General features: G+C 41.8%; 1 protein-coding gene across 4 annotated transcripts in view; it reads left to right on the top strand.

The window, feature by feature from the left end:
- Positions 1-27,637, top strand: part of LOC115181853 (cyclin-dependent kinase 14) — a 193,838-nt gene that overhangs the window by 55,044 nt on the left and 111,157 nt on the right. For all 4 annotated transcript variants that reach the window (XM_029743562.1, XM_029743564.1, XM_029743563.1 and 1 more), the window contains 5 exons: positions 5,741-5,835; positions 7,247-7,326; positions 10,478-10,572; positions 13,294-13,356; positions 27,063-27,186. In XM_029743562.1, the coding sequence (XP_029599422.1) occupies positions 5,741-5,835; positions 7,247-7,326; positions 10,478-10,572; positions 13,294-13,356; positions 27,063-27,186 (457 nt within the window). The remainder of the gene's footprint in view (positions 1-5,740; positions 5,836-7,246; positions 7,327-10,477; positions 10,573-13,293; positions 13,357-27,062; positions 27,187-27,637) is intronic.

Below are 27,637 nucleotides of genomic sequence, written 5' to 3'. Positions count from 1 at the left end.
AACATAGTTGTTTTGTTTTTAATTAAATGTATACAATACACTATGCAGTCTATACGTACAGTGCAGTCACTAATATACAGCACACAATGCTATAGCAATAACATCAGACAATAATGGGAGAAAACATAATCGAAACTCAGATTGTATTCTGTATTTGCAAGTGTTTTGTTTTGCCATTTAAAACTAGATTTAGATGGATGTGAGGGTGCATCCGGGTGGGTGTCACCGGAATCATCTGGTTTTCAGGGGAAAAGCAGAGAAGAGGCGAAGCCTCAGAACGGATGCTTCCGTTTTCATCCGACCTCCCTCAGGCGTTTCCTTTACGCCTGCTACATTAGGTTAAGATTGATGATCTGAAAATGAGAAAACAAGCTAACCAGAATGTCATTTCCATTTGGTGGCTAATTGAATGTTGTTACCAGAAGACCTGTATTGCTTAATCATGTAGATTAGACATGTTTCAAATCGTGTCCTCAATGTATTTTCATTTAGCTCAATTATTATTATTGTGCACACACAATAAGATGTAATAACTATTATATTATTCTTGACTGATTGTCTGTTGGCATTTCTGTAATTTGTTTGTAATTTTTCAGTATGATTTGTTTGGGCCACAACACATCTAAAATTGATCTAAGTGTAATGTAATGTATATGTAATGGTCCTATTGCTTAGGCTACTGGAGCGATCAGCCATCTTTCCCTGCCTACTTCTCTTATTTTATCAGCATTTCATGCCGAACCACTTATATTCCAGTGATGTTCTAGTATTTCCAATAGTGCATGGGTGCACAGCTCGGAGCTACAGTCCTCACAGACCACAGTCCTGCTGTTAGGTTTCAGCCCTCTCTCCCTGACATGTAATCAACCAGTTAATGCTACTGACTGGCCAGAGGGTCCACACACCTGGCTCAACAGATTGTAATGAATGTCTAATTAAAAGCCAAGGACAAACACCTGGTGTACGCTGCCCCTGCTGCCCTTGAGGACCAGAGCTCTGCACTCTTGTTGTAGAACATTAAATGGTTAATGTCAAATAACTTCAGTAGGGTCTTTAGCTCACAGTACTATACCAGCATGGGGTAGGCAGGAAGAGACCTGAGGTGTGTACCATCCACCACCAGAGGACAGAGAGAGAGGACAGAGAGAGAGGACAGAGAGAGAGGACAGAGAGAGGACAGAGAGAGGGGGAAGGGGACAGAGAGAGGACAGAGAGAGAGGACAGAGAGAGAGGACAGAGAGAGAGGACAGAGAGAGGACAGAGAGAGGACAGAGAGAGGACAGAGAGAGGACAGAGAGAGAGGACAGAGAGAGGACAGAGAGAGGACAGAGAGAGGACAGAGAGAGGACAGAGAGAGGACAGAGAGAGAGGACAGAGAGAGAGGACAGAGAGAGGACAGAGAGAGAGGACAGAGAGAGGGGGAAGGGGACAAAGGCTAGAAACAGATAGAAAATAAAAGGTTGAAAGAGAGAACCCCAGATAGAATCCATTTGGTTGAACATTCATGGACATGCAAAATGCATGAGATGTACAGTACAAGGGGTACTTAGCCTGGAGGAGGAGACAGAGGGAGAGAGAGAGAAATTGAAATGAGGGAGAGAGAGAGGCTAAGCTGAACTGTAGCCCCATAGGACCCCCACCTTACCCAGAGACATCCAATTCCTTGTTAACTGGTGGGGAAGTTAAGTGTGGGTATCCGGCCAGGTAGCGGGCTCTCAGCCAATCAGGCCAGTGACGTGTCTCACCCTTAACCCTGACCTCCATTTCTCTAATAATCAACCTGTGTACAGCTAAACCATCAGGCCAACAATCCACTGGAGAGCCGTCCTGAGTGTGTGTTTGTGTTGGCTCACCAGGCTGTTGGCTGAATAAACTACCCTGTGTTTGTTGGGGTATCTTTGGGCATATATCTGGTCCTGGATCAGGACCTACTCCCTGTACTATATAACAGACACTAACTGAGTGTGTTTGTGTTGCAGCAGATTCCGTGTTGCAGCAGATTCCGTGTTGCAGCATATCCCGTTGTTGGCCCATTTGAGTCCTACCAGACCCTACAGTGGCCTTTAACAGCCCTGTATTTGACCTGTAATAGGTTGAGATGTGTGAGCTGCCTGCAGCCAGTCCAGCTGGGTTTCACTCACTTCCTGTTGTCTCCCAGGAGAATTTCTTTGTTTATAAAACCCTTAGAAATTCCGCATGGACTTATTAGTGTGGCAGCAGGAGATGACTAGATAGCAACCAGAGGGAAGAAGACACTGCTAAAAGCTGTGAGTGCATGTTTGCATGTGTGCTTGTGTGCTTTTTTGCATGTGTGTGTGTATGTGCACGTACATGCGTGTGTGCTTGTGTGAGCGTGTGTGCCCACACCGCCCAGAGAAAGACAGTGATGACGGGAGAACTGAGTTATTCCCCAGGGATTGTCTGGAATGTGTTGGAGCTTTCCCTGAGCTCTCGTCTGGTCCACTCGCTCTTTAAATGATAAAACAGAGACATTACAGCAGCCAGACGTTAACCTCTAGAAGCCCCTGTATTTAAAGTCTGACAACAGTAAGAGATAGCAGATATATTTTATGTCTGTCTGCCACCAGGGCTGAAATGCTATATCACTGAAAGGACAGACAGGTCCTTAACAGGTTACATTGCTGTCAGTCATTGTTCTTTTCAGTTATTCTTAAAGAAAATATTGGAATGTAAGAGAAAGTCTAGAGTCTTGATGACACCCGGACGCACGCACGGACGCACGCACGGACGCACGCACGGACGCACGCACGGACGGACGCACGCACACACACACGCACACACACACACGCACAGTTTCCTCCAGAGAAGAGTTGCTGATGGAGGTTGAGATTTTCTAGTTGAGTTCATTTTGGGCCTGATTGTCTGAGATAGAGAGAGATTTTGGAGGAAGCTGAAATGTCAGCTGCAGTGTGTTATGGGTAATGGGTTTTTATCGCTCCATTTCCGTGAAGAGTTCAAGACGAATGCATGAGTGTTAATTCTCTCTCTCTGTCTGTCTCTCTCTCTCTCTCTGTTTCTGTTTCTCTCTGTCTCTGTCTCTCTCTCTGTTTCTGTTTCTCTCTGTCTCTGTCTCTCTCTCTCTCTGTTTCTGTTTCTCTCTGTCTCTGTCTCTCTCTCTCTCTGTTTCTGTTTCTCTCTGTCTCTGTCTCTCTCTCTCTCTGTTTCTGTTTCTGTTTCTCTCTGTCTCTCTCTCTCTCTGTTTCTGTTTCTGTTTCTCTCTGTCTCTCTCTCTGTTTCTGTTTCTCTCTGTCTCTGTCTCTCTCTCTCTCTCTGTTTCTGTTTCTCTCTGTCTCTGTCTCTCTCTCTCTCTGTTTCTGTTTCTCTCTGTCTGTCTCTCTCTCTCTCTCTCTCTTCTATTTCCTTTACTGTCCCCGTCTGTAAATCATTGATAAGTGGGTCTGTAACATTAGTAAGAGTGGAACAAATTGAACAGGCCGTAAACATGACCCACTATTATGAATCCGATCCAGTAGCTTGTTGTATCCTCTGTTCTCCTGTTACCCCGGCCAGGTGTGATCCAGTAGCTGGTTGTATCCTCTGTTCTCCTGTTACCCCGGCCAGGTGTGATCCAGTAGCTGGTTGTATCCTCTGTTCTCCTGTTACCCCGGCCAGGTGTGATCCAGTAGCTGGTTGTATCCTCTGTTCTCCTGTTACCCTGGCCAGGTGTGATCCAGTAGCTGGTTGTATCCTCTGTTCTCCTGTTACCCCGGCCAGGTGTGATCCAGTAGCTGGTTGTATCCTCTGTTCTCCTGTTACCCCGACCAGGTGTGATCCAGTAGCTGGTTGTATCCTCTGTTCTCCTGTTACCCCGGCCAGGTGTGATCCAGTAGCTGGTTGTATCCTCTGTTCTCCTGTTACCCTGGCCAGGTGTGATCCAGTAGCTGGTTGTATCCTCTGTTCTCCTGTTACCCCGACCAGGTGTGATCCAGTAGCTGGTTGTATCCTCTGTTCTCCTGTTACCCTGGCCAGGTGTGATCCAGTAGCTGGTTGTATCCTCTGTTCTCCTGTTACCCTGGCCAGGTGTGATCCAGTAGCTGGTTGTATCCTCTGTTCTCCTGTTACCCTGGCCAGGTGTGATCCAGTAGCTGGTTGTATCCTCTGTTCTCCTGTTACCCTGGCCAGGTGTGATCCAGTAGCTGGTTGTATCCTCTGTTCTCCTGTTACCCTGGCCAGGTGTGATCCAGTAGCTGGTTGTATCCTCTGTTCTCCTGTTACCCTGGCCAGGTGTGATCCAGTAGCTGGTTGTATCCTCTGTTCTCCTGTTACCCTGGCCAGGTGTGATCCAGTAGCTGGTTGTATCCTCTGTTCTCCTGTTACCCTGGCCAGGTGTGATCCAGTAGCTGGTTGTATCCTCTGTTCTCCTGTTACCCCGGCCAGGTGTGATCCAGTAGCTGGTTGTATCCTCTGTTCTCCTGTTACCCTGGCCAGGTGTGATCCAGTAGCTGGTTGTATCCTCTGTTCTCCTGTTACCCTGGCCAGGTGTGATCCAGTAGCTAGTTGTATCCTCTGTTCTCCTGTTACCCCGGCCAGGTGTGATCCAGTAGCTGGTTGTATCCTCTGTTCTCCTGTTACCATGGCCAGGTGTGATGGCACACTGTGTTATTAAACCCAATTGATATGAGAGTTTATCAAAATTGGATTTGTTTTCGAATTCTTTATGGGTCTGTGTGATCACATGGAAATATGTCTCTCTAATATGGTCATACATTTGGCAGAAGGTTAGGAAGTGCAGCTCAGTTTCCACCTCATTTTGTGGGCAGTGTGCATATAACCTGTCTTCTCTTGAGAGGCAGGTCTGCCTTCGGCGGCCTTAATTCATCTGACTGGTGTCACCTCTGTCACCGTCCCATGATCCTCCATGATCCATCATGATCCCCACGGAGCGCTTAGAGAGAAACATGACACGGACAGGATTTGTTCCACCTCTATAGGACCTACCTGCTGTTTTCCAATGATAGGACAGGTACAATCTTCATTCAAACATTGATAGGTCCCATCATATTTTCATTCAACAGTTTATTGTCAATACCATGCAGCCAAAACTCATTTAATAAAATGGTTGTACCTGCAAAGCGTACACCTTCTGTACTGTTATCTTACCAATGAACTCCAGAAATATGAAAATGAATTAGAGAAGTGTGGAATTTGGGTCTGAAGTGGCTTAAAAGCAATATACTCTGAGATCTTCTGAGATAAACGAAGCACATACTACTATTTTTTCTTCTTTCAATCGTGTTCGGTCCTGCTAGCTGCAGCAGTGATATTTCCTCCAGACCTTTATTACAGTCTCTGTGTGTGAAATCCTACACAACCCATTTCCTGGATGACTGAAAGCTTTCCATCATCCAGAGTAGAAACCAGTGAAACAGACCGTGCCATTTTTCTACAGGCTGTGTGCCAGCAGGTTCACAAGTGCCTGGTGTTACAGAGTGGATCTGGTGTTGTTGTCTTTAGGCCTCTTGACCCAAACCACAACATCTACTGTACCATGTCCCTCCTTGTGAAATAGCACGTATAGTAGCTTTCTTAGGGTTAACATTATTGTTTGGTAACAATGCCGTTACATCAGCCAAACTCCCAAGTGCTGTGGCTCTTCCATCATCTACACAGATATAGTTCGCCCCTATGACTGCTCTCTCACTTAATACACCCAAACTGAGCCCTCTCTACCGTAACTGGTGTCTCTTTTCCTGAATTATATTCTCTCTCTCTGTTTCAGCCCACAAGCCCCAAGTTTGGAAAGGCTGATTCCTATGAGAAGCTTGAGAAACTGGGAGAAGGCTCATACGCTACTGTATACAAAGGGAAAAGCAAGTGAGTGCCAAAACAATATTAATGTAATGGTCCAATGCAGCTGTTATTATCTCAATATCAAATATCTTTTGGGCAACAATGAAATACCTTGATGTGATTGTTTTCAATTAAAATAGTTTTAAAAAATTGCTTCTTAGCAAAGTGCCATTTCTCAAGCAAGAATTTTGCTAGAACTGTCTGGGAGCGGTCTGAGTGTGGAAGGGAAACATTTGGAACTCTCTTTCTTATTGGTTTACACATTTACAGTCTGATGATTTTTTAATTTTAATTTTAATTTTTTTATTTCACCTTTATTTAACCAGGTAGGCAAGTTGAGAACAAGTTCTCATTTACAATTGCGACCTGGCCAAGATAAAGCAAAGCAGTTCGACAACATACAAAAACACAGAGTTACACATGGAGTAAAACAACATACAATCAATGATGCAGTAGAAAAAAATAAGACTATATACAAAGTGAGCAAATGAGGTGAGATAAGGGAGGTAAAGGAAAAAAGGCCATGGTGGCGAAGTAAATACAATATAGCAAGTAAAACACTGGAATGGTAGATTTGTAATTTGAAGAAAGTTCAAAGTTAAAATATAAATAATATGGTGCAAAGGAGCAAAATAATAAATAAAATAAATAAATGATATCACCAGGCAGGCCAAAACTCCATCCCACCAAAACAGACAGAAATTTCATGTGGTCTTTTCAAACAGCTCTTACACAAAAAGGGCATTATAATAATTTTCACAATTTCACAGTATTATTCCAACCTTAAAGTGTGGAAATATATATAAAACACAGGAAAATCACATTTTTGACTGCACTGAATGTTCCGCATTTCCTACATAACTGTATATGACCAATTGATATGCACATAACTGCTTGTAATCATGAAGCAGTAAAGTGGTTAAGGGTAATAACAATTACTGGCCATATTCCATATTCATTTATTTTTTATATTACACTAATAAAAGATCTGCACTTCCCAACCATGAAATACAATTTGTTTTATTAAATAACTTTGGAATGGAATTATTTAATGATTGTTTAAGAGTTATTGTTTTGTTATTTTCCTTTTTTCCTGTTCGTGCAGAGCGGTAAAATTGCCCAGGTTCTGATAATTAAAATGTAGCAAATGAAAATGTCATAGCTGTAAATAGATTGAAATGTATTGAGGCAATTTCTCACTGTAATGAAGTTACTTTGTATGTGTTTTTCTTCACTACAATGGATTTGATTGGTGAGGTTCATTTGATTTAATCTCCTGGTCTTCTACTAAGTCTCAGTCCAGTGCTCCTAAATTGCATTTCATTGACTTACAGAAATCTACCATTCTCTCCATTCACTGCCTGCCTCATTATTGAGTCCTTTTTTCATGGGATGAAGTGTAACGTGTTGGGGTGCCTTATCTTCTTGTTCCCAGGGTGAACGGCAAGCTGGTAGCCCTGAAAGTGATTCGTCTGCAGGAGGAGGAGGGGACACCGTTCACCGCCATCAGAGAAGGTTGGTCTCTGTCACACCTAGAAGGGTTACATTAGGATTAGGCTCCTGTAAAGTCTAAATACTGTAGAGTTCACTTTAATTGGACTTTAAGAGTTTGAAGATAACGTTAAGTGTTGTTATTCTAGGTACTTGGGTTAAGTGGACTTCTGTTTGTGTAATGGTGACTGTTAGTTCAGAGGGTTGTCAGAGAGAGGGAAGCTAACGTCTGGAACAAAAAATGTCTCATCTAGAAAAGCCAAATCTGAAGCCTTAACAAGCACAGCCCAATTATAAACTGCCTCTGGTGTTAGTTAGATAAGGATCTGACTGAGTTTCAGCCTTATGAAAACCAAAAACCCATCCCATGGGCCATGTCTACCTTATTCGTCTGCATAGCGTTCCGTCATGGCACTGGGCTAAATCACTTCAGAGGGATGTTCTTGCCATGAGGTGCTTTCTCCTGGTCCCTGGCCGTGTGTCACAGCAGGTCAAGTTGTGTGAAGGCCGGCTAGCAGTCTTTGGTGTTCTGGCTAACTGGAGCTGAGTGGCTAGAAGGCTTGGAGGTTCCTGAATGTGAGGGTGGGTGTGAGAAATGTGTGGCAGACTCACCTCCACAGGAAGAGCTGGGCCTGGCTGGGCTGGAACCTTGCTTCATTTAGACGAGAAAAGGATTCTGGCTGTTTGATCTGTGGGATCCTGGGCTGATGAACTGAGCTGAGAGCCATGCACCAGCCCCTCTTCACATCGCCTCATCCCCACCCCTCCCTCCCTTCCTCCCCATCCTTCTCTCCCCCGGTGAGCGGATCAGAAAAGCACTTTGAAATTTAACTAATTCAGCGATTACTGGGCCGAGATGCTCCCAGAGTGGAAACGTGGACAGAATTACAGTGCGGTGTTGAAAGCAATACCTACACCCCTGAGAGAGGACCCAGGTGTGTGTTTGTGTATGAGTGCATGCGTGCTTGCATACGTGTGCTCATCCGTGCATGTATCTAGGCATACGTGTGTGTGTGCATGGGCACACACAATAACATTACCAACACAGTCAGTCTCTGTGTGTCAGGAGGGAGGGAGGGAGAGCCTGGTGCATAGACTGTATAGATCTTTACCTAAATTGGTGCAGCAGCCTTTGAGGTAGCTCGTGTCTGTACCACTAGGACAGATATGCATGAGAGGAGCATTCCCTTTGATCTTTAGGGGTTTCAGTGCTTTAAGTGTTAATGCACAATGGCTCTGTGCTGTGTGCTCTGCTCTGCAGATCAGGACGCCATAGGTTCTCTCTCTCCCTGTGCCCTTGAAACAGAATTGTTGTTTGCTAAATTAATCACATTCGCAACAGTCTGAAAATCCCATTTAGGCTTCTCATAATAAAAACACACTTAATATGCCGCTCCCGCTCTCTGTTCTAAATGAAACCGTTCCCTGTGTTGTTTAGCTCTTAACGAGATAAGATTTCTGACAACTGTTTGTTTGGCCCAGCTGTGGTGATTGTGTCTCCTCAGTAATGGGTGGAGGGAGAGGTGGAGCCGAAGTGCCTCAGATCACATCTTTCAAACACATGAAAAGGCGTTGTGTGAAGTGTTCCCTCCCTCCGTAGCCGCCAGTTGAAACAGCGCAGCACGGCTCCTCCAGCGAGGGTTTAGAGCGACGCTGACTATTACCACTAATTGCTCTGTTCACACCCGGCCCGCAAGCTGACACAATAGACACAGAGCTTTGCCTCCCAAATAATGGAAGTGATGGTCCCTCCCCAAGGCTTTGGCTTTCTCTCGTAACTCTCTCTCTCTCTCTCCTACTCACTCGCTCTCTCTATCTCTCTCTCGCTCTCTCTCTCTCTTTACTCTCTCTCTCTCTCTCAAAGTTTCTACTCTCAAAAAGTTGGTGGCAAACTGAAACCAGTTATATAACTATTTCACCATATCTACATTGACTCCAGTGCGATCTATGATTGCCATAGATGTAGTTGAAGTGTCTCTGGTAGTAATTATTATATAATTGTATTTTATTTTCTGTTCCATTCCATTCTATTATTTTCTAATCCTTTCTGTTCTGTTCTGTTCTATTCTAAATCGTACTACTGACTATTACTATTACCATCCACTATTCTATTAGGCTATATTATATTCTATTAGGCTATATTCTATTCTATTATATTAGGCTATATTATATTATATTAGGCTATATTATATTCTATTAGGCTATATTCTATTATATTATTTTAGATTAGGCTTTATACTATTCTATTATATTAGGCTATAGTCTATTATATTATATTAGGCTATATTATATTCTATTAGGCTATATTATATTCTATTAGGCTATATTCTATTATATTATATTAGGCTATATTTTATTATATTATTTTATATTAGGCTTTATACTATTCTATTATATTAGGCTATATTCTATTCTATTATATTAGGTTATATTATATTCTATTAGGCTATATTCTATTATTTTATATTAGGCTTTATACTATTCTATTATATTAGGCTATATTCTATTCTATTATATTAGGCTATATTCTATTCTATTATATTAGGCTATATTCTATTCTATTAGGCTATATTATATTATATTCTATTAGGCTATGTTCTATTCTATTATATTAGGCTATATTCTATTATATTAGGCTATATTCTATTATATTAGGCTATATTCTATTCTATTAGGCTATATTCTATTCTATTAGGCTATATTCTATTATATTAGGCTATATTCTATTCTATTAGGCTATATTCTATTATATTAGGCTATATTCTCTTCTATTAGGCTATATTCTATTATATTAGGCTATATTCTATTATATTAGGCTATATTATATTCTATTAGGCTATGTTCTATTATATTATATTAGGCTATATTCTATTCTATTAGGCTATATTCTATTCTATTAGGCTATATTCTATTCTATTAGGCTATATTCTATTCTATTAGGCTATATTCTATTCTATTAGGCTATATTCTATTCTATTAGGCTATATTCTATTCTATTAGGCTATATTCTATTCTATTAGGCTATATTCTATTCTATTAGGCTATATTCTATTCTATTAGGCTATATTCTATTCTATTTTCTTTATCATATTGTAAATAAATGGTAATACTGATAGTAGTTTTGCATGTAACTGCTTCATCATGATAATAATACTGTATCCTGTGTTTTTCCTAGCATCTCTTCTGAAAGGTCTGAAGCACTCCAACATCGTGCTGCTCCATGACATCATCCACACCAAGGAAACCCTGACGCTGGTCTTTGAGTATGTGGTGAGTGTCAGAGAGCCATCTGGATATGTTGCACAGAGCATCATGGGTACTGTAGTACATCAGGTTACAGGGCAGGCTCAGTACAGGTTTATGAGTATGTGGTGAGTGTTACAGCGCCAACTGGATATGTGAGTCAGCAGTAGAGGATCAAGATATTTGATTTGTGTAAAATGTATTTTAAGAGGAATTTCAAAAAGCCACACTGTCATTGTAGAAATAGAATAACTAACTTGTTTTATGGTTTGATTCATTTGACCTCTCACTCTTCAGTTATTGACATTGACTTATTTAATCCCAGTCCAAAGAGACATGCGCTCTGGCTAGTTCTACACACATATTCTTTGTTTATAAGATGGTTGAACGTTTAGTAATGTTTAGTCTTGCCCGTTAAAAACAGAACCCAAGCCTGGGATATTTTCCTCCAGGCTTTGAACAGAAACAGTGATCCGAGTGCCATATAATGGTGGCCTAACCACGAGTGGCATGGCAGCCTCAGGCCCAGCTTTGAACCCAGCTCTGGCATCATGGGGGAACATTTTAATTGAGGGTTGCTGTTTCTGTAGGTTTTCATAGCACACATACTGTACACACACGTACACACGCATGTACACATGCACACACACACACACACACACATACACGTGCACATACACACACACACACACACACACAGACACACACACACACCCGCACACACACATGCTGTGGACAGCAATAGCAGCAGGAGTTCCCTCTCTCTGCTGTGGAGTAGTGGGGCCTGTTGTTACTGCTGACATATATGCATATGGATAACATCCACTGATAAGTTCAAACCAGCCAGAATACCAATCTCCTCCAACCTCTAGGAGTAATAAGTCTCTGCTCAGCATTACTCCAATAGACCATATACTGTATCTAAATAGCTCAACCTCTTTGATGTTGATATGCAAAACAAGACCCAGCCGTCTCTCAGAATAACCTTAGTCATCTTTCTAAATAGTCCCGCTCCATGTTCGTTTTCATCCGTGCTGTGTGCTATGTGGCCTGGTGCATCAGATCAAGAGCCATCTCTGATACCGTACTGTATGTACGCTAGTCTAGTGTTGGTCGGAAACAGCATGGTTCAGCAGGGTCAGTGGGAACATCTGCTCCTGGTAATACATTCTGACCAGATCCTCTGAGAGATGACAGAACCAGGCACTGGGCAGTCTGTAGCTGGTTGTAGGGATTCTAATGAGGATGCTCTCTGGCCTTAACGTGTACATTTTGATTACCTGGAGAACAGAGGTCAGTTTGGATAGAGGGGTTGTGGAGGTCTTTCAATGCTGTTTCTCTGCTCCATGTGCAAATATAAGAGCTAACCAATTCCAAGTATATATATTCATCAAGTAGATGCTGTCTGTAAGTAGACACGGTTGACAAGGATCTGGTTCCATAGCCTTTATTATGACAGAACACCCTTCTCTTACTGTGAATGTTGAACAGACAGAGTGGATAGCGTATGTTTGACAGAAATGGGTAATGCAACACTGGATCTGTGTGTTGTCATTGGTGTGGAGACTTTGGTGTTCTGGCTAACTTTTATTTGCAGCGCAGCCAGTTTCATGCTGTTCTATTCTGCTGTGTTCAGACCTGTAATTCCAGACTCTTTCATATACAGAAGGCTCCACACCAAGCCAAATCAATTCATTTTCCTCATTTAGCAGGTAATGACAATTGACAGGGAGCGAGCGGGACCGAGAGAGAGAGAGAGAGGTGGAGAGAGGGAGAGAGAAGAAATGGAGAGAAAGCGGGGGTGAGAAAGATATGGAGAGAGGGAAAGACAGATAGAGAGAGAGGACGGAGGGAGGGAGGGAGGGAGGGAGGGAGGGAGAGCAGGTTTTGAGTAAGGTGGACAGGCATGGCTGAAGCTTGTTTGAGCGTCTGGTTGAATTATTCATGAAAGGAAACACATTTATATCTGATGGTGTGAGGAGCAGCGGGGGTACGCAAATATCACCCAGCCCCATGAGCTGTGGTGTCTGTGTCCGTGTGTGTGCCCCAGGTCTGCTGGCAGAATAAATCAGTGAAGTGCAGAACAGGGTAATTCGTCTTTTCTCCAGACAGACAGACGACTCTGCTTACATATAGCACCTAAAGACATACAGACGGTGTCACTCCCAATCTCATCCCTCCACACAATCACATTAAGGGATTTGTACCAAAGGTTCCCTCTGTGGATCATTCTGTTGATATAGACCGGATATCATTCATCCGCAGACAGGGGAGACAGACTGGGGAAGAAAATAAATGTTGCAAGTGACGTCTGCTGCAATTCAATGATTGAGTTTGTGTCTCCAGCCTGGCGCCTTACTGATATTTTATCATGGACGGATGACAGTAGGTCAGAGTTGCTTTGAATAGCAAGGGGAAAGCTATGAAAGCCAATAACTTTTTTCCATTAGCTGATTTTTCCATCCTCAAACCAAGCTCACATTCCGACCAAGGTACATTCAAGACTAGCAACACAATTAACAAAAAGCAAATATTCTCACTGCCAAAAACCTCTCTCTGCTGCTTTTACGGTTGAAATGAATACCATAAAATACTGAACAGCATCAATACATTTATACAAATGCATTTTTACTTCATTTTTCATATTGACTTATTTTTGGTTAATTGCAATGCATCTGTTTTTATGATTTTTATGTGTCTTTATTTAGACATATTGTAATCTAACGGTCCTCTCTTTCTCCCTGACAGCACACAGACCTGTGCCAGTACATGGACAGGCACCCAGGAGGACTGCATCCAGACAATGTGAAGGTAAGACTGCTGCTCATTATCATGACTATATTACTACAGTAAACCACACTGTCCTGAGCATCACTAATATGTCATAGAATCCTACAGTTTCTACAGTGACACTGCTGAGGAGTGATGTCCACACACACGGTTAGATAGGAGCAGGGTCCTGTAGGCTTGCTTAAATTACCTCAATGAACTACACCGTTGAGGAGTAACACACACGGTTAGATAGGAGCAGTGTCCTGTAGGCTTGCTTAAATTACCTCAATGAACTACACCGTTGAGGAGTAACACACACGGTTAGATAGGAGCAGTGTCCTGTAGGCTTGCTTAAATTACCTCAATGAACTCCACCGTTGAGGAGTAACACACACGGTTAGATAGGAGCAGTGTCCTGTAGGCTTGCTTAAATTACCTCAATGAACTACACCGTTGAGGAGTAACACACACGGTTAGATAGGAGCAGTGTCCTGTAGGCTTGCTTAAATTACCTCAATGAACTACACCGTTGAGGAGTAACACACACGGTTAGATAGGAGCAGTGTCCTGTAGGCTTGCTTAAATTACCTCAATGAACTCCACCGTTGAGGAGTAACACACACGGTTAGATAGGAACAGTGTCCTGTAGGCTTGCTTAAATTACCTCAATGAACTACACCGTTGAGGAGTAACACACACGGTTAGATAGGAGCAGTGTCCTGTAGGCTTGCTTAAATTACTTCAATGAACTACGTCGTTGAGGAGTAACACACACAGTTAGATAGCAGCAGTGTCCTGTAGGCTTGCTTAAATTACTTCAATGAACTACACCGTTGAGGAGTAACACACACGGTTAGATAGGAGCAGTGTCCTGTAGGCTTGCTTAAATTACCTCAATGAACTCCACCGTTGAGGAGTAATACACACGGTTAGATAGGAGCAGTGTCCTGTAGGCTTGATTAAATTACCTCAATGAACTACACCGTTGAGGAGTAACACACACGGTTAGATAGGAGCAGTGTCCTGTAGGCTTGCTTAAATTACCTCAATGAACTACACCGTTGAGGAGTAACACACACGGTTAGATAGGAGCAGTGTCCTGTAGGCTTGCTTAAATTACTTCAATGAACTAGCAATGTTTTCCTGTGGCTCTGTGTAGAGGTGTGTTGAGGATGAGGAGAAGGTAGGGAGAGTGATGGAGTGAATGGGGCCATGGAGGATGGGAGAGATGGTGTGAAAGGGGGGTGTTGTGTAGAGGAGTCCTTTGAGAAGGGGGGGGGAGTTCAGGCATCGTGGGTTATGTAACACTTCATACCTAATATTGTCACTAAGGATTTCCATAAGTAATGTATTTATCCTGTTGACGACCGACCGCCTGCCTCATTGAAATGCATGTATTAATAATAGAGGATTATTCCCAGAGAGGGGTGTCAGGGGAAAAAACCTGCTTCCACCTCTTAATCTGTAAACACATGGTGTGTCCAAAATGGCACCCTATTCCCCATATAGTGCACTACTTTTGATCAGAGCCCTATGGGCCCTAGTCAAAAATAGTGCACTATAAAGGGAATAGGTTATAATTTGGAATGCAAACAGAGTTCCAGTTGTACGACAGGCCAGAACATGTGTTCTCAATATGTCACCATGTAGCCTTTGTGAAATAATTTTCTCTTTGAAGTCTCTGTTCAAACTGGACTAGAAGGTAGAGTTAGAGACAGACATAACGAAATAGACAGAGCATGTTACGCAAAGAGCCAGCAGCTAGCGTTAGCCACAATGCTCTCCATGGTGGGAGGACAGATGGAGCGGGAGAGAGGGAGGGAGAGAGAGAGGAACCAGAACCAGTCTTCCCTAGTGGGAGGACAGACAGAGTATTGGAGGAGCTCTAATGACCTGGCAGCTGAAAGGAAAACAACCTGACTATGTGGAGGCAGAGGCTATGTCCCAAATGGCCCCCTATGCACTATGTAGTGCACTACTCTTGACCAGGGTCCCTAAGGGTGCCATTTGAGGCACATCCAGAGACACAGACCCGGACCAATCATTAGAATCAGCAATCAAAATCAAGATGGAGGCAGCATGGCATATTGAACTGTTTGCCAATGTGCCACTCTTCGGTGCTCTTGTGTGTCAAGAGCCGGAGACACTCCAGTATGTGTTAACTGTAAAATGGAGGGTATAATAGCTATATTTGTAACCAGTGAGGAGCAGAGTAGATAGACAGTAGATTAACAGAGAAAGTGGCTTGTCCTCCTGTGTGCGTGCGTGCATGAGTGTGTGCATGAGTGTGTGCATGAGTGTGTGCATGAGTGCGTGCATGAGTGCGTGCATGAGTGCGTGCATGAGTGTGTGCATGAGTACGTGCATGAGTGTGTGCATGAGTGCGTGCATGAGTGTGTGCGTGGATGTGTTTAACTATTATTGTGGAGACAAGAAGTCCCCACAAGAATAGTAAACAAACAAAACATTATCTTAGTCCCCACAAGGTCAAATGCTATTTCTAGGGGGTTTAGGGTTAGAATTACATTAAGGGATAGGGTTAGGAGCTAGGGTTAGTGCAGATAGCCTGGTTAGCCAATGTGCGGGAGCACTGGTTGGTCGGTCCAATTGAGGTAGTATGTACATGAAAATATAGTTAAAGTGACTATGCATATATGATAAACAGAGAGTAGCAGCAGCGTAAAAAGAGGGTTTTGGGGGGGGCACACAATGTAAATAGTCCAGGTAGCCATTTGATTACCTGTTCAGGAGTAGTATGGCTTGGGGGTAAAAACTGTTGAGAAGCCTTTTTGTCCTAGACTTGGCACTCCGGTAGTGTGTGTGTGTGTGTGTGTGTGTGTGTGTGTGTGTGTGTGTGTGTGTGTGTGTGTGTGTGTGTGTGTGTGTGTGTGTGTGTGTGTCAATCAGATGACAGATCAGGTTTCAAATAGTTTTTGTTCTTTGGTTGAGGTTATTTCAGAAGAAACAGCCTCTGACTGAAGATACATTGCTTCTAAGTGTGTGTGTGTGTGTGTTTGTCCCCCTGTTGAATAATCAGAGACATAAAAGCTATTAGAGTGTCTGCTGTCTGAGATGGCTGGATAACATTAGCATTAACCTAGCAGAAAACACTTAGACCTTCACTAGCTAATGCAATTATCAGTTAGCCTGGCCAGCAGAGAGAAGTGTTTGTGTTGTTTGGAGTGAGTCTTGTTACAGAACTCCTTCTGAGATTATAGTACAGAACATGTACCTTTACCCATACACTTAATTGATTATAGTGTTCTCCTTCAGTATTCTACCTATTATTTAATAGAACTGTCTGTTCTGTATGACATCACCCAAAGCTGCAACAACCTCCTAGTCAGTGAAGCTCTTGATGTGATTATATCCAGTCAGCTGAATGGGGTTCTCTTAATGAGAGCCAAATAGATTGATGTGAAACTGACACCACTGACAGTAGGGCTGGGCAATATGGCCAAAATATCATATCACCGTATACAAAAAAAAGGACGGTATGACAGTATTTCATGGTATTTCATGTTATTGAATAATAAAATCTATTAACTTGCTTTTTGAGTGGTGTGACCCTAGAGTGGCAACACATAAATTATAAGTGATTTCAATGGGTCTTTCTCCATTCTGATTGTTTTATACTGTTCAATTCAACTTCAACCAAATATTATTTGCGATAATGTCCACACTGCCACGTAGGGCTGCACAATATGGGAAAACAACCTAGGCCTTATTTTTAACCAAATGTTGCAATTTGCGATTTGAGTTGCGATTTAGAGCAAAACACATGGGTGAACTGTTCATAACTGTTCTATCATGGAAATAGAACGATTATTCTAATTCTATAGCTAGAATATAATACTGGGCACTTTGAATACAGTGTTGTTGGACTTGACAATGAATGAAAATGCCAGAGAGGAGTTATTATGACAGGGTAGGAACCAGAGTGTTGATAAGCGTTTCCTAGGGAACCCTATAATCTTTGGCTACATGTCATGTTTTCTCTAAGCTACATCATGTAGCTAACATATTCACACTTCTAGTATTCCTCTTTGATTTAGAACAGTGATTCCCAAACTTTTTATAATCCCGTACCCCTTCAAACGTTCAACCGCCAGCTGCGTACCCCCTCTAGCACCAGGGTCAGCACACTCTCAAATGTTGTTTTTTGCCATCATTGTAAGCCTGCCACACACGCTATACGATACATTTATTTAACATAAGAATGAGTGTGAGTTTTAGTCACAACCCGGCTCGTGGGAAGTGACAAAGAGCTCTTATAGGACCAGGGCACAAATAATAATATAATAATAATCAATAATTCTGCTCTTTATTTAGCCATCTTACATTTAAAACCTTATTTGTTCATCAAACATTGTGAATAACTCACCACAGGTTAATGAGAAGGGTGTGCTTGAAAGGATGCACATAACTCTGCAATGTTGTGTTGTACTGGAGAGAGTCTCAGTTTTAAATCATTTTCCACACACAGTCTGTGACTGTATTTCGTTTTCATGCTAGTGAGGGCCGAGAATCCACTCTCACATAGGTACTTGGTTGCAAAGTGCATCAGTGTCTTAACAGCGCAATTTGCCAAGGCAAGTAACTCTGAGCACAGCCCAATCCAGAAATCTGGCAGTGGCTTCTGATTAAATTCAATTTTTACAGAACCGCTTGTTGCAATTTTGATGTCTCTCTCTTGTTCAGATATCGGTAAGTGGACTGGAGGCAGGGCATGAAAGGGATAACGAATCCAGTTGTTTGTGTCATCCGTTTCGGGAAAGTACCTGCGTAATTGCGCACCCAGCTCACTCAAGTGCTTCGCTATATCATATTGTCCATAAGCTTGAGTTCATTTGCACACAGTGGCCTTGCTTTAACAAAGTTAACCATTTTTACTGTATTATCCAAAACGTCTTTCAAGCTGTCAGGCATTCCCTTGGCAGCAAGAGCCTCTCCGTGGATCCTGCAGTGTACCCAAGTGGCATCGGGAGCAACTGCTTGCACGCACGTTACCACTCCACTATGTCTCCCTGTCATGGCTTTTGCGCCATCAGTACATCTTGACCACCAAAGTCCATTTGATGTCACAAAGTCCATTTGATGTAAAAAATATCCTCTCCTGTTGTCCTGGTTTCCAGTGGTTTGCAGAAGAGGATGTCTTCCTTAATTGACCCCCCATAAACGTAACGGACACATACCAGAAGCTGTGCCAGGCCCGCCACGTCTGTTGACTCATTGTGCTGTAACGCATATAATTCACTGGCTTGTATGCGAAACAGTAATTGTTTCAAAACCTCTCCTGCCATGTTACTGATGCGTTGTGAAACAGTGTTGTTTGATGAAGGCATTGTCTGTATAGTTTTTCCTCCAGTATTGTCCTGGCCATAAATCCGGCAGGTAGCCTAGTGGTTAGGGTATTGGGCCAGTAACCGAAAGGTTGGTAGATCGAATCCCGGAGCTGACAAGGTAAAAATCTGTTGTTCTGCCCCTGAACAAGGCAGTTAACCCACTGTTCCTAGGCCGTGATTGTAAATAAGATTTTGTTCTTACCTGAGTTGCCTAGTTAAATAAAATATCTGTGGCAGCAGGAAGAATTTAGTCCTCCACAATAATATGGGGCTTGCCTGTCCTAGCTCACCATATAAGACTCTCTTCTAGCCCCTTCTTTTTAATGCAATCTGTTGCTTTTATACATGTCTTACTACTCGAAAGTCGTCTTAATTCTCGCTCAAAAAACTCCTGTGGCTTAACTTTCAAATGGTCATGTTTAGTTTCTAACTGTCTGTGCAAGAGGGAAGGTTTCCCGCAAGAGAGTAACATTTAATGTGATTGGATGTTAATTATTTGACTAGGCTACCTGTATTTGTGTTGTTATTTCGCTGAACACTAGATGGTTTCATTAGATTTTTGCCAGTGAAACGAGGCTACTCAGCCGAGGGAAAAAAACCTCACCCAAGTGTGTAGCCCCGTTGGAAAATCTAAATGTGCTGTTTGAAAATGTCTAGAATTCTTTATTAAAGAAAAAAAAATTGAATCACATTTTTATTTGCCGTACCCCCGTTTGTGAATACCTGATTTAGAAGATACTGTTGCACAAACAACATTCTGATTTGGTTCTACACCATATACTGGTATTATCAGGCTGTATAGCTAATTACATTTGGTAAATACAGTATACCACCCAGCCTTACCTGGCAGGCATTGGTTGATAGTCATAATCCTATTTAAACAGCATGTAGTACAAGAGGAGCTACCCTCATTGCATTATTCCTCAATGTCAAGTGTAGTATCAATGTCAGGTGGAATATTGATAAATGAGGTTAGTATAATGTAATGGTAACATCACAAAGGTGCATGTCTAAAAACGTTCAACAAACTCAACTAAGCACTACTCCTGAGTTCCCTACTCCCTCCCCTCCTCCTCTTTCCCCTCTACTCATCTCCTCTTCTCCTCTCCTCCCCCTCTCTATGCCCTAATCATGTGTGCAGATAATGCAGTAATGACATGCCACATTAAGACAGACAGTACTACCCAGATGCTTTCTGGGATAAACTACTACGGGGAACAGGGCGGTAGGGGAACAGTAGCTGGCAGATGGGAGCGTCAGTGTTTTCTCAGCTCATTTAACATACTATCCTACCTCTCCTTCACTCACTGCTGGGCTAAACTCACTCCCCCTGTATATAGTAAAGTGCTGCTTTCACAGGTTTTCTCAATGACTCCCAAGGTTTCCATTCAATTAAAATACTTCATTAATTATCCCCTCAGGTGCAATGAAGATTTAGAGGTTTGTTTTTCGAGGGGTTGGCTTTGTCTATGATGTTGAGTTCAGCATGGCTGTGTGTGATTGGACTCTCATTCACTATTGATAGGGTTTGAATAAGTAATGTGAACACAAAATACATCCGTTGGAATAACACATATTTTGGGGATTTGTCTTTGCCCCAAATCAGTCAGTATGCATTGGAATTAACCAATGATAAAACAGGTTTACAAAAGAGACAAAATAAAATAAAATAATTAGCAATTGGCAACATGATAATATATTCACATATGTTTCCCCTTTGTTCTGTGTTTCTGTGTGCACATATTCCATATGATTAAGAAATGTGTATAACCCATTATATGCTGTTAGTATGATGCATGGTCTCATCCTGTAGTAAATGAATGGGAATACCAGACAATACAGCCAGCCTGGAGTCTGGTAGATAACAGAGAATATCTGGACTCAGATGATGAAATCCACTGTTTTACTGGCCACACTAATTCTCTAAACTTTATTGCTAATATCTTTTCATTAAATCAAACAGCATTAACTTTTCCATTTGAACACTGGTGTAAAAGTTAAAGCAGAGGTATATAAAACAGACATAACATTCAACAGATATACGAAAAGGCTATGATAACAGTTACAAGTTGAGGTACCATGTACAGTGTGTAGCCCACACCAGTGGTGTAAAGTACTTCTATGGGCTACGTAGCGTCCCACCTGCGGGACACAGCCAGTGAAATATCAGGGCGGCAAATTCAAAAACAACAAAATGTCATAATTCAACTTTCTCAAACATACAACTATTTTACACCATTTTAAAGATACACTTCTCCTTGATGTAACCACATTGTCCGATTTCAAAAAGGCATTACAGCGAAAGCAAAACATTAGATTATGTTAGGAGAGTACATAGACAAAAATAATCACGCAGCCATTTTCCAAGCAAGGACATGTGTCCAATAAAACCCAAAACACAGCTAAATGAAGCACTAACCTTTGACGATCTTCATCAGATGACACTCCTAGGACATTATGTTGCACAATACATGTATGTTTTGTTCGAAGAAAGTTCATATTTATATCCAAAAACAGCATTTTACATTGGCGCGTGATGTTCAGAAAATGTATTCCCACCAAAACTCCCGGTGAATGTGCACATCAATTTACAAAAATACTCATCATAAACATTGACAAAATATATAACAATTATTTAAAGAATTATAGATAGACTACTCCTGGATGCAACCGCTTTGTCAGATTTTAAAATAGCTTTACGGAGAAAGCACATTTTTCAATATTCTGAGTACATAGCTCAGCCATCACAGAGAGCTATACAGACACCCGCCAAGTTCGAGGCAACCTAAACTCAGAATTAGTATTAGAAATATTCTCTTACCTTTGCTGATCTTCGTCAGAATGCACTCCCAGGACTGCTACTTCCTCAAGAAATTTTGTTTTTGTTCAAAATAATACATATTTATGTCCAAATACCTCCGTTTTGTTCGTGCGTTCAGAGCACTATCCAAAGGCATAACGCGCGAGCGCGGTACCAGAGACGAAAAGTCAAAATGTTCCATTACCGTACTTAGAAGCATGTCAAACGCTGTTTAAAATCAATCTTTATGGTATTTTTAGCGTAAAATTGCGATAATATTCCAAACGGACAATAGCGTATTCATTCAAGGAGAAAAAGAAGGAACGGCGCGCTCGTGTGACTGCCCATATCCAATCCCTTTGTCCACAGGCAGTCCACTCAGAAACTGAGCTCCTATTATCTGCCCAGTAACAGGAGAAGGCTGAAACAACTTTCTGAAGGCTCTTGACAGCCAATGGATGCCTTAGGAAGTGCAACGTAACCCCACAGATACTGTAGTTTCGAAAGGGACTAGAAAGAAGAACTACAATTCTCAGATCCTCCACTTCCTGGTTGACTTTTTCTCAGGTTTTTGCCTGCCGTATGAGTTCTGTTATACTCACAGACACCATTCAAACAGTTTTAGAAACTTCAGAGTGTTTTCTATCCAAATCTACTAATAATATGCATATTCTAGTTTCTGGGCCAGAGTAGTAACCTGTTTAAATTGGGTACGTTTTTCATCCGGCCGTGAAAATACTGCCCCCTAGCCCAGACAGGTTAAGTAGAAGTACTTTCAAGTACTACTTAAGTTGTTTTTTGGTCTATCTGTACTTTACTATTTATATATTTTTTTGACAACTTTTACTTTTACTCCACTACATCCCTAAATAAAACAATGTACGTTTTACTCCATACATTTTCCCTGACACCCAAAAGTACTCGTTACATTTTGAATGCTTAGCAGGACAGGAAAATGGTCCAATTTGCACATTTATCAAGAGAACATCACTGGTCATCCCTACTGCCTATGTCTGAGTGTTGGAGTATGCCCCTGGCTATCCGTAAATTAAATAAACAAGAAAATTGTGCCGTCTGGTTTGCTAAATATAAGGAATGTGAAATGATTTATACTTTTACTTTTGATACTTAGGTATATTTTAGCAATTACATTTACTTTTGATACTTAAGTATATTTAAAACCAACTACTTTTACTCAAGTAGTATTTTGCTGGGTGACTTTCACTTTTATTTGAGTCATTTTCTATTAAGGTATCTTTACTTTTACTCAAGTATGACAATTGGGTACTTTTTCAACCACTAGCACACACACACACACACACACACACACACACACACACACACACACAGCCACACACACAGGCCAGGGTTGGCAGACAATTCAGGGAGTAAACCTAACCCCTTACACTTGTGGAAATTGGCCTATATGGATAGGCCCAAATGTAAATGTTTCTAACAGAAGAACTATAAAAAAGCATATGCATGACCATGGTAGCAATTGAAAGAGAACATTTTGGAGAATATGAAGAAATGTGAGGTCACAACAGTTCACCTGACACAAGACTGAATCCAAACATTACACTGTTGATTTTATGTGCATTTTACGTTTACTGTAATTTTTCACAGCAATTATCAATAATGAAATCTGAAAATACTCTGGATACATGCAATAACATAATATGAATAATCAATGACATTCTGGAGTAGGTGCAAGATAAGAAAAAACGATTACAAGGGTTTGAGTGAGAGGTCGAACTTGTTTCTCCTAGTGGCCACACACCTCTCCAAACTGTGCACAGTTCCTAAGTCATTTCCAAACTGTGCACAGTTCCTAAGTCATTTCCAAACTGTGCACAGTTCCTAAGTCATTTCCAAACTGTGCAGTTCCTAAGTCATTTCCAAACTGTGCACAGTTCCTAAGTCATTCCCAAACTGTGCACAGTTCCTAAGTCATTCCCAAACTGTGCACAGTTCCTAAGTCATTTCCAAACTGTGCACAGTTCCTAAGTCATTTCCATGCAGTTTTGACTCAAGGAAAGAGCCAATTATAAGGTGCTTATTTGAGCTCTCTTACTCTGCCATTGAGGAACTGAAGCAACCACATGTGTAGTTATTTGTTTGGAACACAGCCTTGCATCCCCACCATCACACAATTACTGTTGTTGTTTACACACTCCAGAAACGTTCCATTATAAATCACAATCTGGGTCAGGTGGGTATCATTTTATTGATAGACATCAAAGACATCAAAACTATGACATAACACACATGGAATCATGTAGTAACCAAAAAAGTGTTAAACAAATCTAAATATATTTAATATTTGAGATTCTTCAAAATAGCCTCCCTTTGCCTTGATGACAGCTTTGCACACTCTTGGCATTCTCTCAACCAGCTGGAATGCATTTCAATTAACTGGGGTGCCTTCTTAAAAGTTCATTTGTGGACATTTAATACTTTTAAGAATCTAAAATCTAAAATATATTTTGATTTGTTGAACAATTTTTTGGTTACTATATGATTCTATATGTGTTATTCCATAGTTTCATTGTCTTCACTATTATTCTACGATGTAGAAAATAGTAAAAATAAAGAAAAACCCTTGTGCCTAAACTTTTGACTGGTACTGTACTGTATGTTGATACTGTACATGACATGAGTTTTCAAATATGGAAATGTGAAATGCACATTTGGACTTGTATGACATCAAAGCGATATTTATTCTAATCATCAATGTCTCATCTTTCAGAACACATCCACTCCTTTCGATTTACAGCATTTCCCTCGCTCAGACATCAACAACTATGCAAAAGTAGCCCAATTAGCAGGAGGGATGGGGGCATCTTCTTGTCACGCGCGGTGCTCAAGTCAAAGCCCATTCAGTCAAAGCCCATACAGTCAAAGCCCATACAACGCTGTGAAGCGGAGAGCCTGAGCTCTGACGTCATGTATAGCATGTTACTGTACAGACACTGCATTCCAATTTAAGCACAAAATCTGCCATTTTCAACCCACGTACAGGATAACACTTAAACACCCGCACGCACGCACGCACACGCAAGCACACACACACACACACACATTCACATACTCACACTGCAATTAGTACACAGCACAACTAATGATTCATTATGTTCCTAACACCCCGGCCCACTATACCCTCATAAGAAGAGGGTTGTCGCTTTCTGTCTGTTCATGGTTAGTGTGTAAAATCCCTCTCTCCTAATTCCTCTCACAATTTCATAATTCTGTATCATCCGTCCGTTGTGCGGTGGAAGTCCCTAGAGGGGAGAGGAGGTGGGGTGACTATTGATATTCTGGGGAGCCGGCGGCTGGCTGCTATTGACTTTCCAGCAAGGCAGCTTAAACTCTCTACCCCCTCACCTCCCCTCACTCCTCTGTTTCATCCTACTTTCAACGCTGCCCCTGTTCTCTTCTCTCTTTCTCTCTACCTGATTTTCTTTCTTTTTATTCCTCTGCCCTTTTAGACCACTCCCCCTCTCTCTGGTTCTCTCTTTATCTTTCTCTGTATTTCTCTTGCCCCTTTCTCATTCTCTCTCTCTATGTATCTTTCCCTTCTTTACACTGTCTTTCTCACTCTGTCTAACCTCCTCTTCTTATCTCTCTCACTCTGTCTAACCTCCTCTTCTCTCGCTCTCTCTCTCTCTCTCTCTCTCAATAACACACACACTCTCTCTCTCTCTCTCTCTCTCTCTCTCTCTCTCTCTCTCAATAACTCTCTCTCTCTCTCTCTCTCTCTCTCTCTCTCTCTCTCAATAACTCTCTCTCTCTCTCTCTCTCTCTAACTCTAGTGATGCCTTTAGCATTTTAAGCCAGATGGGGAGACCAGTCATCTAGCAGATGTCATGTCTGTCATGTGGCCAAATGTCCTGCTAGTATAGTGACCGTGTTGAGCTAGTGAGTGTGATTACAGTCTAGGGCTACACATGGAATAGAGTTTCAGAGAGCAGGCCTTTTTTTGTGGGATTTCGACCTTTTACATACATGTAAAGACATACGTTATGAATTTGAAAAGCATGCAAAAGCACTCAACTCAGCCCAGCTCTCAGCTAAACTCCAACCAAACTTAATTTGAAGTTCACGTGAAATTGTGGACATTTAATCAAAAACTGTTTGTCAGTAAGCTGTTATTGTTGCCAAGCCTATCTTTGCCCTTGTACATTACTTTCTACCATATAATATGCTAATTTGACAGAATTCTCAGTTTTCCTGTCGTCGACAATAAGAGTTATTTTTAAGCAGCGTTTTGATGTTTCGTTTGCAGAGAGAGGGGAGTGAATAAATGAGTAACCTTTTGATTGCCTAGCCCACTTAATGAGGCAGGGGCTTTTGACGAGTGTGTTTTGATATACATGAGTAAACACACATTTCTCATGCTAATTTCCAGCGTTGTGCGTTGTTTCGCGTATCGCCCGCCTGCCGAGTTGAGGAATGCTAAACTGTTGACCTGGTGACTCCAGATGCCAGACAGGGCTGATCCCTGATTGGACTCCGCGGTTTTCGCTCTGCCTAATTGGCCGAGACCCTGCTAGTGCTGCTGGGAAGTGAGAAATTGCAATGCGAGATTGGAATGTTGGAATGGAGGATCAGCAATTGCACAGATTCAGAATTCATTATTGGTTGATTGATGCAAAGTGAACAAAAACCACAGGATCTGAAAGAGCCATAGACATTGATGTTGTTTTCAGGTGATGTGTCAGAGAAAAAATAGTAAATATGAGGACATTTATTCACAGTTTATTTTGTGTTGATTCTTATTTTCTCGCCTATTTTCCATTGTTAGCATTTGAATGTAACTGAAAACCACTTTGTGGGTGGTTGAAGTCAGAATATGATATATTTATGACATATTCATAAACAGAACAGACGTTTTTTCCTTCTCTTTTCTTTATATTGTTTATTTATTGATCTCCTCTCAAGCCTTCGAATGAACCAGTCACTATTTGTTATTGATGTGTGAGATCAGATGGTCATTGTGAGGGCATCTATTTGATCACTGGTCAATAGTCCAAGCTGAGGAAAAGATGGGATGGGAGTTCTGGGTTGATTGGCTAGTATTGACGTTGGGGAGTGGAGTGAGGGTGTGTGTGCGAGTGTGTGCGTGCAAGCGTTACAGAGTTAATGGTGTGGTGTAAATGAGTTGTGGAAGTTAATATACCAGGGCTGGTGTTGTGTTGAGGCTGAATGAAGACATTAACACCTCCTACTGATGGATAGCTGTTATGACTCGTCTATGGGCTGGAAAGCCTTTCCCTGTTACGTATGAGTCCAAACAATGCTATGAATCAGCCAGAGAGATGGAGAAGAAGAGAGATGGAGATACTAGATGGACAAATAGCAGGATGTAAAATAAAAACATTACAAGGAAATATTGCCCTTGAGACAACATAGTGGATGACTTGGAAATCCATTAGAGACACATGATATACATTGTTTGAATGATTAATGATTAGCCTACTCTAATTTAATTTCTCATGAATCTAATGAACTTATGATTCATGAATTGAATGATTGAATCATTCATAGATTTTACGCCTAATGATGAATGATTAACGGTGGATCTCCTCTCTGTCTATCAGTTGTTCCTGTACCAGTTGCTGAGAGGTCTGTCCTACATCCACCAGAGGTATATCCTGCACCGCGACCTCAAGCCTCAGAACCTGCTCATCTCTGACACTGGAGAACTCAAACTGGCCGACTTCGGTAGGTGGCTTTGCTTTGTCTGACTAGCACTCTTTTGTATTTCTGTGCTTCTCTCTGTCTCTGTCTCTTTCTGTCTCTGTCTCTCTCTCGCTCTTTCTCTTCTCGCTCTCTTCTCTCTCTCACACTCTCTCGCTCTCTCTCTCTCTCTCCCTCTCTCTCTCTCTCTCTCTCTCTCTCTCTCGGGCACTCTCGCTCTCTTTGTCTCTTCTCTTTCTCTCTCTCTCGCTGTTTTGCTTGCTCTCTCGCTCTTTCTCTGTCTTTCGTGTGTGTGTGTGTGTGTGTGTGTGTGTGTGTGTGTGTGTGTGTGTGTGTGTGTGTGTGTGTGTGTGTGTTAGACCTCTCCTGAAGCGGGAGCACCATATGGCCAGTCTCCTTTCATGGTGCCCAGCTCTGTAAATACTACCCACACGGTTTGACTGGTTTGCAGAGGGGATCGGCTCAGACTGGCACC

This window comes from Salmo trutta, chromosome 3, assembly GCF_901001165.1.
Source record: "Salmo trutta chromosome 3, fSalTru1.1, whole genome shotgun sequence".
NCBI classification, from domain to species: domain Eukaryota; kingdom Metazoa; phylum Chordata; class Actinopteri; order Salmoniformes; family Salmonidae; genus Salmo; species Salmo trutta.
This window is presented reverse-complemented; position numbering and strand designations above follow the sequence as displayed.